Source organism: Octodon degus, unplaced genomic scaffold (assembly GCF_000260255.1).
Source record: "Octodon degus isolate 3935 unplaced genomic scaffold, OctDeg1.0 scaffold00232, whole genome shotgun sequence".
NCBI classification, from domain to species: Eukaryota; Metazoa; Chordata; class Mammalia; order Rodentia; family Octodontidae; genus Octodon; species Octodon degus.
Window position 1 is genome coordinate 1,698,252 of NW_004524808.1, and position 12,131 is coordinate 1,710,382.

At 43.6% G+C, this 12,131-nt stretch overlaps 2 protein-coding genes across 9 annotated transcripts in view; both read left to right on the plus strand.

Moving 5' to 3' along the window:
* Positions 1–7,523, plus strand: part of Med14 (mediator complex subunit 14) — a 79,233-nt gene extending 71,710 nt beyond the window's left edge. For 3 of the 5 annotated variants that reach the window (XM_023705894.1, XM_023705893.1, XM_023705895.1), the window contains 3 exons: positions 1,942–2,067; positions 2,524–2,716; positions 5,283–7,523. In XM_023705894.1, the coding sequence (XP_023561662.1) occupies positions 1,942–2,067; positions 2,524–2,716; positions 5,283–5,356 (393 nt within the window). In that variant the 3' untranslated portion in view covers positions 5,357–7,523. The remainder of the gene's footprint in view (positions 1–1,941; positions 2,068–2,523; positions 2,717–5,282) is intronic. The other 2 variants (XM_023705892.1, XM_004645583.2) reach the window with 2 other exon arrangements.
* Positions 7,524–9,884: 2,361 nt separating this feature from the next.
* The window catches only part of CUNHXorf38 (chromosome unknown CXorf38 homolog), a 20,649-nt gene continuing 18,402 nt past the window's right edge, over positions 9,885–12,131 (plus strand). For 3 of the 4 annotated variants that reach the window (XM_004645584.2, XM_023705899.1, XM_023705897.1), the window contains exons 1-2: positions 9,885–10,108; positions 10,284–10,418. In XM_004645584.2, coding sequence (XP_004645641.1) covers positions 9,893–10,108; positions 10,284–10,418 — 351 coding nt within the window. In that variant the 5' untranslated portion in view covers positions 9,885–9,892. The remainder of the gene's footprint in view (positions 10,109–10,283; positions 10,419–12,131) is intronic. The other variant, XM_023705898.1, reaches the window with a different exon arrangement.

Consider the following 12,131-nt stretch of genomic DNA (forward strand, 5'->3'; position numbering starts at 1 on the left):
CGGAACCGGGGATTGAACTCAGGCCCTTGCACTTGCCAGGGAAGCGCTTATTCCACTGAGCCATCTCCCTGGCCCCTCACTAAATGACTCTTGAGATCTTTCCATGTGTTTCCCTTTTTGAACAAAGCCTGTGTTTCATATAAGATCTTACTAAAATGGTTAAGCAGTCTTCTCTTGACAGTCATTCTGGAGGTTTCTACTCTTTGACTGTTTCACACAGAGCCATAGTAAAGAACATTTTTGCAGATGTACCTGTATATCTGCAGGCCCATTTTTATACTTAATAGATGGCTCAAGGGATGTGTATGCTGATCACTTTGACAGATAACGCCACATTATTCTCCAGAGATCAGGCCACTAGCAGTTAATGAGAATACCTCCTTGTCAACATCTTTATCCATCTTTAGATTTAGGGTCTTTCTCTTACTGATTTGTCAGCCCTTTATTAATATTACACAAGTTATCCCCTTGTTTTATTACTCATAATTTTATTATTTATTGTCTTTTTGAGACAGGGTCTCTGTGCAGTTCAGGCTGGCCTTGAGATCACTTTGTAGCCCAGGCTGGTGTGAAATTCACAATGATTTTCCTGCTTCAGCCTCCAGAGTGGTGGGATTATAGCTGTGTGCCACCACACCTGGCTGTACTTGTAATTTTATAATTCATTTATTTTGCTATGCTGGAGGTAGAATCCAGGGCCTTGTGTGTGCCAAGCATGTGCTCCACCACTGAGCCATACTCCCTAGCCCTGTGGTAGATATGCTTTCCTAATTTTACATTTGTAATTTTACAGGCTTAATGATTTTCTTTTTTTGAGACAGGCTCTCACTGTATAGTTTAGGCTGATTTTGAGCTCACTTTGTATCCCAGACAGGGTTCAAACTCACAGGGATACTCCAGAGTGCTGGCATGATGGGCATGTGCCATCATACCCTGCAATTTCACTTTTTTTTTTTAGCCGTGATATAAATGGAATCCAGGTGATAACTGATTATAATTTTTCAGTCTTATAGTAGTTCTTCAATTTTCATGTTTCTAATTTTGCTTCGAATAACCCCAGTAAAACACTGCTTCTTTTGGTCAGAGTTTTACTATTGAGGAAGCAATATTTTTTCACTAGTAATCTCACCATTTGGCTTCTGATCTGCTGGGCTATAACAAACATTGTAACAGAAAGAAACCTTTGAATTTTTAAAGGAGTAAAAAGTAGATACATATTTATTATGTATCTACAGCACAAGTGGATAAAATTGAAACTCATTAACACAGTTTGAGTAGTTCAGGGAAGGAGTTGGAAGAAGGACTGGAAAGTCTAGATTAACCACTTAAGAAGGGCCTTGCCCAGACTGCACATGGTGGCGCGTGCCTGTAATCTCAGTTTGGGAGACTGAAAACAGGAGGATCACTACGAGTCTGATCTGTGTAGTGAGACCCTGTGGACCCTGTACTAAATACATACAAAAAAGAAGGCAGCCTTGCCTGCCAGACCTCAGTCTTCAGTGTTGGGGAGTGGAAGAGAGGGGCAGTAGATGTCATCTAATGTCACACCACACATTTGCAAGCTAGATGTAGCTAACAGTAGTGTAGGGTGACCTGAGGTAGACAGCTGGCAGAGGGGACTATAAGGGGCCCATGGGAGAAATAATGGAGCCCTGAGTTTGGTGGCCTCTGTGAAAATAAGCGGGAGTAGGTGTCAGAGGCGCTGTAGAAGCTGAATCCGCAGGCCATTTTGAGTTAATGAAGTAGAGGGAAGGAAGGGGAACACATTACAGAATTAAACATTGACTTTCAGTTGCTTTCTATATATATATTTCTTTGAAAAAAAGATTATCATTATGTTGTATTAGTGATTAGGTATAAAATGCAGTTCTGACTAGAATATGATCTTACATGTTCATATATATGACTCTCTGATGATTTTTCCTTTTTTCACCAACACAGTTCCCTGACCAGGCAACACAACTGAAGTGGAACGTTCAGTTTTGCCTGACGATCCCTCCCAGTGCACCTCCAATTGCACCTCCTGGGACTCCTGCTGTAGTGCTGAAATCTAAAATGCTATTTTTTGTAAGTACCATCCGACATTGTGTATGCACAGAGCTTTTGAGGAAAAAGCCATGTGAGGGGAATAGAGCAGTGTTTGGATAACTGCATAAATTATTATTGCCGCCAAATATAGGCCCAGATTCCTTAAGTGTCAGTTTAGACTTCATGGGGTCTGCTTCCCTTAGCAATAATAGAAATATATTGAACTAAGACATGGTGGCACAGTTGCTTTTTTTTTTTTTTTTTTTTTTTGTGGAGCCGGGGATTGAACTCAGGCCCTTGCGCTTGCCAGGCAAGCATTTATTCAACTGAGCTATCTCCCTGGCCCCTTACAGTTTCATTTAATATTCTGTTGTCATACTTAATTTTCTTTTGCTTGCTGAATTTTAATCTGAAAGCATAGTAAATGATAAGTGTCTTTGACAAATTTAGACAGAAATTTTATTTTCTTATGTTTCTCTTTTTGTGTGTCTACAGCTTCAACTAACTCAGAAAACATCGGTCCCACCCCAAGAACCTGTTAGTATTATAGTTCCAATCATTTATGACATGGCTTCAGGTACAACCCAGCAGGCAGACATTCCCAGACAGCAGAACTCTTCTGTTGCTGCCCCCATGATGGTCAGCAGCATTCTGAAGAGGTTTGCAGAGATGAATCCGCCACGACAAGGTACATGACCAGTAGACAATGTTTTATTGCGTATGTGTTATGAAGTTCTTTTGAAAGACACCTCCTTCTGCCTCCCCCTCCCAGTCCTACTAATAGAGCTCTGGTTGCCGTGGCCCTCTTAATGTCTGCCTGTCACTTTCTTCCTTTCTCGCTGGTTCTTGATTTTTGTCCATTTCTCTGCTGCCTGGACTTTATTTTTGTTAGTGATTTACTACTGGGACTGACCCAGTTGCTAATGCCAGAAGCTTGTATTTATAGCACACATTGATTGCCACAAAGCCCTAGGTTAGGATGATAAAATTTTCCATGGTTGTGAATTCCTGCCCTACCATCAGTACCTGCCACTCTGTACATCACAAAGTTGAAATGCATGTTGGTTTCTCATATTTCATGGTTCAATCATGAATAGAATACTATCATTAAAATTTCTGTATCTTCTAAATGTTTTGTGAAGAATAAAAGCTGATACAAATGGCATCACTGCTTTTTGGGCTTCTTATATAAGTGTCAGGCGGGTGCAAGTGAACCTTTTCACCAAGTGCACAATGAATGAAGCTCTCAAACTGAACATTTCCCCGGAAACCAGAGTGCTTCCAGAAAGATAAACGAGGTCCCTTTGCTCCTGGAGTAGCCTACACTTACCATGTAACTCCCGCAGTGCTAAGTTTGGGGTTACAGAATAAAGCTCACCCAAGAGAACTTTTCTTCCATTTTGCTCATTTCTAATGCTAAGAAAATGAAAATTAAATTTTTGCTTATTTCTAACTAAGGAAGTCCTCTCTTTGTTTAGAATAGTTTGATAACAAAATTATGGTAAAGAAGGGAAAGTTGTTCTCTGAAACATGTTAGGTACCACAATGTCAAAGTTTTAGGAATCATGAGAGAATGGATTATTCAAGCTGTTTGGTTCCCCATATTGTACACAAGTGATTTCTCGCTAGTTCATAAGGAATACACTGGGCAGTAGAGAACAGTATGCTTCTTTTGTTGTGATACTTCTACTTCTTACAATTTTCTCCTTTCATTCTTTGACTTCTCTCTTCTTTCAGCTGAAAATAGGTCCTCAAGGATCAAAGTTTAAAGCTATCAGAATTCTCCAAGTAGCAGTCCAGTAGAACTTTTTATAACCATTCCTTCAAAAGCAGTTGACTATCATTATCTTATATGTTTTATAAATTATGTCTTGTAGAATTTAAAGTTGAAGGAAAATGTTTTGATCCTATGGAGATCAAGCTTTCTTACCTTATCGATGAAAGTATTTTTAAAAATACACATAAATCACTTTCTTTTATTTAAGAAATTGGTCAGCTATTTTAGAAGTGGTTTTTTTTTTCTCCCCCTTTGGTTAGACAAGGCTTTAGATTTCCTTTCCTTTCTGGACCTTGAGTTTCCAGTGGGTGGAGAGAAAGTCTGCAGCCGCTTGCACAGGGTCACCGCACACCCTGCCCTCTGCTGGCTTCCCATGAGACTTCAGTTCCCCCATGTCATGTTAGGCCCTGGTCTGGTGAAAGGGACCCAGCTTCGGGTTTATCATATTTAAGCGCTTGTAATGTTTATAAGAGGTGAGAGGTGAAAGGGAACTAGTGAGCCTTGCCCCCCAGCAGATGTTAGCCTGGGGTGGTGGTTCTACTTGCTTTGAAGAAAAATCACTGTATGAATTCTAGAAGTTGACTGTTTCCTTGAAATGTGGTAGAAATTTGTAGTAGCTATTGTAGACCTACACTGTCCAAGATAACTGCCACTAGCCAGAGGTGGCTAATGAAGTTCAATTAAAATTTGAATTCCATGTCACATGACCTACATTATAGGTGCTCGGTAGCCACCGTGCATATGTACGCATCGGCTGCCACAGAAAGTTCTCTTGGACAGCGCTGTCAGACATTTTTATCTAGGCATTAGTGCAACAGTAGGACATGTCTGAAGTTGTAATACGCAAGCTAGATTTTCTTTTTTCATTAGGTCCAAAATGCGTAAGAAGCAGTAGCCTTACCCTTCTAAAAAAATTTATGTATTTGTTAGAGGGTCTCACTGTGCAGCTCTGACTCATAGTGACCCTCCTGATTTCAGCCTCCCCAGCGCTGGGATTACAGGCATGCACGACCATGACTGGTCTCAGTGGCCAGCTCAGCGTGCCTGGGGTCGGGGCTGGCATGGCATGTGATACCAGGGATCGAACTGCGGTCCCTGCGCTTACCTAAGCAGGCACTTAGTCTGCTGAGCTATCTCGCCAGCCCTCCCTTTCAGCATAAACCATAACTTTGAAGGATTATCCAGTGAAACATTGTTTCTCCACAACCCCTGGCATCTCTTCTTAAATTCAAATCTAACTGGGACTCACTCAGAATGTTCTCCTGAGGGGGGAAGACAAAATAAAACCCAAACTAAATATAATCTGATAGTTTATACCACACAGCTCAACCCCCTATACTCTGAACAGTTAAAACTCAGTCTTATTTGATCTTTAAAGTTCTTACTAATTTTAGATTTAATTCCCCTCCCTCACCAGTATGTTAAAATCATCTTTCCTGTATTGCGAATAGCTAATGACCATTTTTCTCTGTTGCAGGTGAATGCACAATATTTGCAGCTGTTCGTGATTTAATGGCTAATCTTACACTGCCCCCTGGTGGGCGTCCATAGACACTATTTTTAAACCAGGAAGGCTGACAAATGAGACAAAACAACAAAAAAAAAAGTCTGAATTCAGCCTTCAGTTTAAAAAAGGAAAAGGACTTTTTTGACTTTAAGAGCTAACTATTCTAAACTGGCAGAATTTTTCAGGGTGCACTTCTTTCATCAAAAATATCATCAATCTTTTGTATAGTGAACTTGTATAGTGTGTTTAAATGGGACACATTTCAATCTAGGTAATATATCAGTGTCCACTTGCCAGTAATAGAGTTAATATTCTGTTTTATACTATAAAGTTATGAAAATGCCAAACTTGTTTATTTAATTGTTTTCTTATGTTTTGGGTGTAATAGTCCTTTTTTATTTTTGTTTTGTTTTTTAAGGCAGGTCTGTCATTTTTGAATACTGTAAAACTGTGATAAACTTTATATTGAAGCTGTATTTTAATATGACCGCTTTGAATCCTTACATGAAAATGTTCTGGGAGTTGTTATAAACACATCCCAAAGAAGCAATATTTAATAAAACTAGGTTAAAAAATGACACTCACTGTGTGTGTATAAGCTCTCTAGACTTCATAGGGCCTCCCTTCATCTTTAACCTGGTGGGTCCAGTAATTTTTAATAATACATGTCTGAAATTTGACCAAAAACATCCTATTTGTTTTGAGCTAATTTATTTTGTTCAAACATTCCTAACTTAACTGATAGTAACATTTAGCACCTTGGTGGTCTTTCAGCATAGGATTTGGGTACAAAATATGTCTAGTCCAGTGATGGCAAACCTTTTATAGCTTGCAGTGATACAAACAGCCTGCTGTGGCACACGTGCCGCAGGTTCGCCCCCACTGATCTAGTCTTTGAGAAGAGAAAGTAAGTGATGTATACTGAAGGAATCTCAATGCAACCATTCTCCTCTGTGAGGATGTGGGAAGTTTCCTGCCAGGCACTTTTTATTTATAGGATACTTCTGCATACAGCATTAACTAGGACACAAACAACTTGAGTGTTCTAGTCTTGCATGAAGTTTCTGTGCCATTTCTTTATCTCACTTCACTTTTCCTTGCCTTCCCCAGCAAAACTGAAGTTGTTCAATCAATCTGAATTTAATTTGTTGTCAACAACATGATAGAACGGTTTACTTGGAAGAAACCTGGTCTAGTCATTTTGAAGAGTCCAAGACTCAGGCCTGTCCAGTGGCCAGTGGAGTGTCGGGTACTGATGCATCTCAGCAGGGTTTCTTTTTGGAGCACTGTATTATTTCTCCCAGCCAGGGACTTTTTGAGCTTCAAAGAACATGATCTGAAGCAAAGATCTTCTGGTGACTTGATGTTATTTGGAAAAGGTTTTAAAATGATATGCCATTCTGAGTTGTCTGGATATTGTAATACTGGTTCACCGTTAAATTTTAGATGTTTTGTCTGATTCCACTTTAAGATGATTTAATTGAGTTTCTGTAACCACCAAATTTTAGTTTCAAGCATCTCACTGTAACAGTAATCTGTTCTCAACTTTGCTTGGTTCTCCACATCTGGTTAGAGGTGAGGCCTTCTTTGTCTTCCTTCTATGTCTTATTTCTGCCTTCATCTCCTGCTTCTCACCCAACTCTGCACTAGTCAGGAACCCTTCCTTGAGCTTACCTTTTTATCCTTCTGTTTTCAATCTCCTTATAGTGGTACTTGCATCAATTTGGCAATCAAAAATGTCTTTATCAAGGGTCAGCCCTTTTCTGTTTGGTGCTGAACCCTTTCTTTGATGTAGAAATCTATGTGTCGTATGAAAGAAGAGCATTTTTATCTGAAGAATAATATTGTTTCAAGTAATTTTATATAGACTTTCCAGGTATTATTCCTTGAGTGTGGTTTTAAAATGTTAATTGCACTTTTATATGTAATGCATTCATTGGGCACTTTTTTCCTGATTATAACTTGTCTTTGAATGCATTGGGCAAATCAAAACATAGGAATCAGTGAACAGAATTTGCTTTTGATGCTTATAAAGAGTCCATTTGAATTTTGATATGCTTGGTACTTAGAAGTGATAAATACTTTATTAAAGCTTGACAACATTTAGAATTTGAATTGTAAGTTTCATCACAAACCATGTCTTTGCCTCTTTTGTTACCTAGGTTCAATCAAAGGGACTGGCTGGGTGCACATAGTGATTTTCTTCAGTAGGTGCTTTGGGACCCAACTTTTAGGTGTTTTCAATGTGATTTTAGTATTTATAGTAATGAATAAATTTTATACAAGTTTCAGAGAACTACCAACTTTCTCTAGTTAATTTTGGTGAAGATGTTTTGGCTTGTAGCCTGGTTTTAGAATTAGTTTAGCCTCAAAGGAAGAAATTGGTCCTGACTGCTTTTTTCTGCCTGCTGAAATGCTGTTTTAGAATATATGGAAATGCTTTTAGAATTAGGAAAAAAAAGTAAAAACAATATAACAAGTTCCTGGGTTTTTTTGAGCAGAATATATTTATTGGGGGAAAGAAAGCTCCTGTCTGAGAGACAGGAGGGGGGCCCCGAGGGGGTGGTCCCCCTATACCAAGTTATTGAGAGCTGGAACTTGAACCTTATGTTTGAAAACAGCTAAGCAAAACCAGAAACTGAGAAATATGCATGATTTTGAACTTAAATACCACTTACTACTTCGTTACAATTAACACAATGACTTGTGTGCCTGCAGGGTGCTAACAGTCATTCTCTGGACTGTGGTCATACTGGTAACTTCAAGAAGTATACTTGGAACTTTACTACCCTGAATTCTGATACAATTTCACCATAAAAGTTGTTCTTTTATGGTTTTTGTTGCCCCAAAGAAATACTCATTACACATTTTTTAAGAGATGGAGTCTTGCTGCGCTGACCAGGCTGGCCTTGAGCCCCTGGGTTCAAGCAGTTCTCCTGCCTCAGCTTCCCGAGGAGCTGGAACTGCAGGTTGGTGCTACAGCACCAGGCTTCAGGTGTTCTTGATATATTACTCTGCTGAAAACTTGAATTTAAGAGAACTTAAATTCAAAGTATAGAAAGGAAAAATGTTAATACAGGTTCATTGTTTCCTGTGGAGTTTTTCATTTGATTTGATGGAATGAACAGGGTGCCAAAGGGTATGATTTGAATTCCCTTAGGATGGATTTAGCATTAAGAATTTAATGACAAGATTAGCAGGAGCCAGCCAGCTTCTCCAGGAACCCATGGGCTCACAGTGTTTTATGAATTGCCTCTACTCCTAAGTGGCCAACGAGCTGGGGAGATGGCACAGTAGGATAAGCGCTTGACTGGCAAACGCAAGGATCTGAGTTCAATCCCCGGTTCCGCAAAAAAAAAAACAAAACCACAAACACAGACTAAGTGGCCAACGATTTGCCCAGACACCTTACCCAAGAGTTTAAGTAATGGATGAAATTACTTTTCATTTAGGTCAGTGTAATATAATAGCTAATATTTACTGAATGCTTGGTATTCGGCAGGCACTTGGAATGTATGTTTAGTGGCCCCCAACCACCCTGTGAGGTATGAGTGCCCTTCTTTTACGGATGATAAATAGAGACCCAAAGGGTCGAAGTAATTTCCTTGGGATGAAGTTACAACTCCTAAAGATCAGATTACTAAGAAGAGGCAGTTTGAGTCCAGAGCTAGCTTCACAGCACTTGGTCGTCCCTATTGTGAAGCAAGCAGTCGGGAAGGCTTCAGTGTTTACACTCTTCTTTCTAAACCTTCAGCTACACACGTGCTTTCCAAGCTCAAGAAACTCACAAAAGAGCTAAAACTGACAGCACTTCCTGTCCCCAGGAGTTGACAATCTGATAGCCTTGTGGCTCTTGGAATTTTAATCACACTGCCTCGAGGGGTCTAGATAATATCGCTTGACCTTTACCCCCCTGCTTTGGAATGGGCTTAGCTGGCTGGGGATTGTTCCCCTGCAGAACTCAGGTAACACACTGCCCTGTGTGCCTCTGCCAGGCTGCCCACTGATGGGGTATTTGAGCTTTGTGTCAGCCTGGCACACCGCGGGCACATGATGGGTGCATGATCCAGCAGCCAGCCCTCACATTTCAGTAAAGCTTAAATCTGCTACAGCCAGTCTGAGGAGTTAGGAACGGGGTAACTACCTTTCAGGATTGCAAAATGCACCGAGATATACATAATCCAAGAAATGGGCCTTGGCACTCTTTGCTTGTCCACAATAAAGGTTATCAGGAGTCCCTACGTCAGGAGAGGCAGATGAATGGGGGGGGGCGGGGGGGAGGAGCGGTACGGTCAGGGGCTCAGTGTCCGGGCCCTACACCGGACAGAAGGCTGTCAGGCTGAGGCTACCGGATCAGAACTAAGATACTTACGCACCGTTACCACATAAAATGGGGTGGAGTTCACGTGCGGCGGGGACGAAACTGCCTTGCCCCCGATGACGCAGTGCCGCGCTTTCAACCTCGGGCCTGCGCGTGACGGGCTCTGGGCGGAGTCGCGCCTGCGCTTCAGGTGGCTCCCAGGCTCCTGCGCCTGCGCACTACCGTCCTGTCGCCGTTTCCGCGCCTGCCCTAGAGGAAAATGGTGCTGTCCGAGCTGGCTGTGCGCCTAAACTGCGCTGAGTACAAGAACTGGGTGAAGGCGGGACACTGCCTGCTGCTGTTGCGTAGCTGCCTGCAGGGCTTCGTTGGCCGCGAGGTGCTCTCTTTCCACCGCAGCCTGCTCGCCGAGACCCCCGGCCTGGGCCCCCGCGCCACGTGTCGCGGCGGCTCACGGTGCAGCCCGCGCGCCCGCCAGGTGAGCACCTAGCCCGGGGCCTTGACCACTGCCCCCCACCCCATCCCAACTTCCCGTCCTGGAGCGCGGACGGTCCCGTTCTCTCTGCAGGGCGGGGTTGACCGCGAAGCCCCGGGCTCAGATTCCCAGACGCCGCCCTCCTTGCGGGGGCCCACCTCATCGCCGCCCCCTGTAGTTTCAGCCTCAGTGTCAGGTGTGCGCGGAGTGGAAGCGGGAGATTTTGAGACATCACGTCCACAGAAATGCAGACGTGCACTGGGGAAACTGCCGGCCGGGCCGCTGGCCCAGTGACGCCTGGGAGGTGGCTAAGGTAAGCACCTGCAGCCGGCAGGAAAGAGGGCACGGCGGGTGCAGGGGCGCCGGGAGCCGCTAGTGGTCCGTGCAGGAGCCGGGGCCTCTCAAGAGAAGTGTACAGATGGGCTGGTTCATCTGGGGAAACGTCTAGGCAGTTAGAGCCTGTTAGAGTGCACCTGACCCAGCTTAGTGAACTCGAAGCATTTCCATTTGCTGCCCCTGCTGGGGAAGCTATAAGAAAGATTCCAGTAAGAGGTGCTGGGGCACGGTGGAGAGTGAGCCAGGGCATGGAAAGAGATGTAAGTCGTGTTCGAGGGTGGGCTCATTTGGGATACAGGGTGTCAGGAGGATGGCAGAGTAAGCCGAGGGAAGTTAAAAAATAGGACGGACCCGAAGTGACTTCCTAACACAAAGTAACTTGGAGTCAGCATAGCTGGGGGGCACCTAGGAAGGATGTGATCTGAGGCCTCACCCAGCTGCTGGGGTGACGTTGGACCAGCCTCTGTTCTCTGACCTCAAAAATGACGTAATTGGACTCTGTTGGTAGTGCCAGACTTGGTTGTCATGGACCAGGAAACCCACCACACCTGCATCCTCCCCATTTTTTAAATTACCATAGAGTTGTCAACGGTTACCTACAAAAGAGAAGTCTTTTTTTCTTTTCTTTTCTTTTTTTTTTTTTTTTTGCAGATCTGGGGATTGAACTCAGACCATTGTGCTTGCCAGGCAAGCGCTTATTCTATTGAGCCATCTCCCTGGCCCCATTTGTCTTTTTTTTTTTTTTTTGAAAAGAGAAAACTTTTAAAGAAACAAAAGTCTACCCTTTATTGTGACTACTCCTCACCTCTTTGTTCTTCATTGCTGTTTCTAAGCCCTAGAAATCTCTTGAAGCCAGTGCCACCTGCTTATGCCACTGTCCTCCTCTTTGGGGACTGGGGAGGGGGGCAGAGTCTCATTATGTGGCTCAGGCTGGCCTTTGATTTGCAGCTATCCCCCTGCCTCAGTTTCCTAAGTGCTGGGATTACAGACATGAGCCACCCTCTGTACTCTCCTGTAGGGTCATACCCCACACTCTGGGCACAGGAAATCTCATTGTTTAACATGCTGCTCACTTTTGGCGCACCCTTGGTCTCTGTACTCTGATCTTTGTGGCTTTTGCTGGTTTTTTTGTACTTAGTAACCTCACCCTCCTGCCTGCCTAGGTCTCCTCAGAAGCCCCCCTCATTACTCACTGTCCACCATTATAACTGGCCCCTTATGCTTACTTGGTCCTTTTTTCCTTTCTCTGAACTTGCCTGGCCCAACTTCAGCCCTAAAGCACTCATCTGCTTCTGCTCAGGCAAGAATTTCACTTTCTCTTTTGTTGGGCTCTCCCTCTCTCCCTCTCCTTCCGTCTCTCTCTCTCCCTTCTTTCCCCTTCCATTACTCTCTCTTCTTCCCTCCCTCTCCCCCTCTTCCTCCGTTCCTCTCCCTTCCCTCCTTCCCTCCCTCTCCCCCTCCCTCTTCCTTCCCTCTTCCTTCTCCCTTCCCTCTCCTTCCCCCTCCCTTCTTCCCTTCTCCCCCCTCCTCCCTCTTCCTTTCCTCTCCTTCCCTTCCTCCCTCTCCCTCCCTACTCCCCTTCTTCCCTCCTTCTCTCCCTCTTCCTCCCTTCCTCCCTCTTCTTCCCTCCTTCCTTCCCTCTCCTCTACCTGTCCCCTCCTTCTTCCTTCCCTCTCCCTCCCCTTCCCTT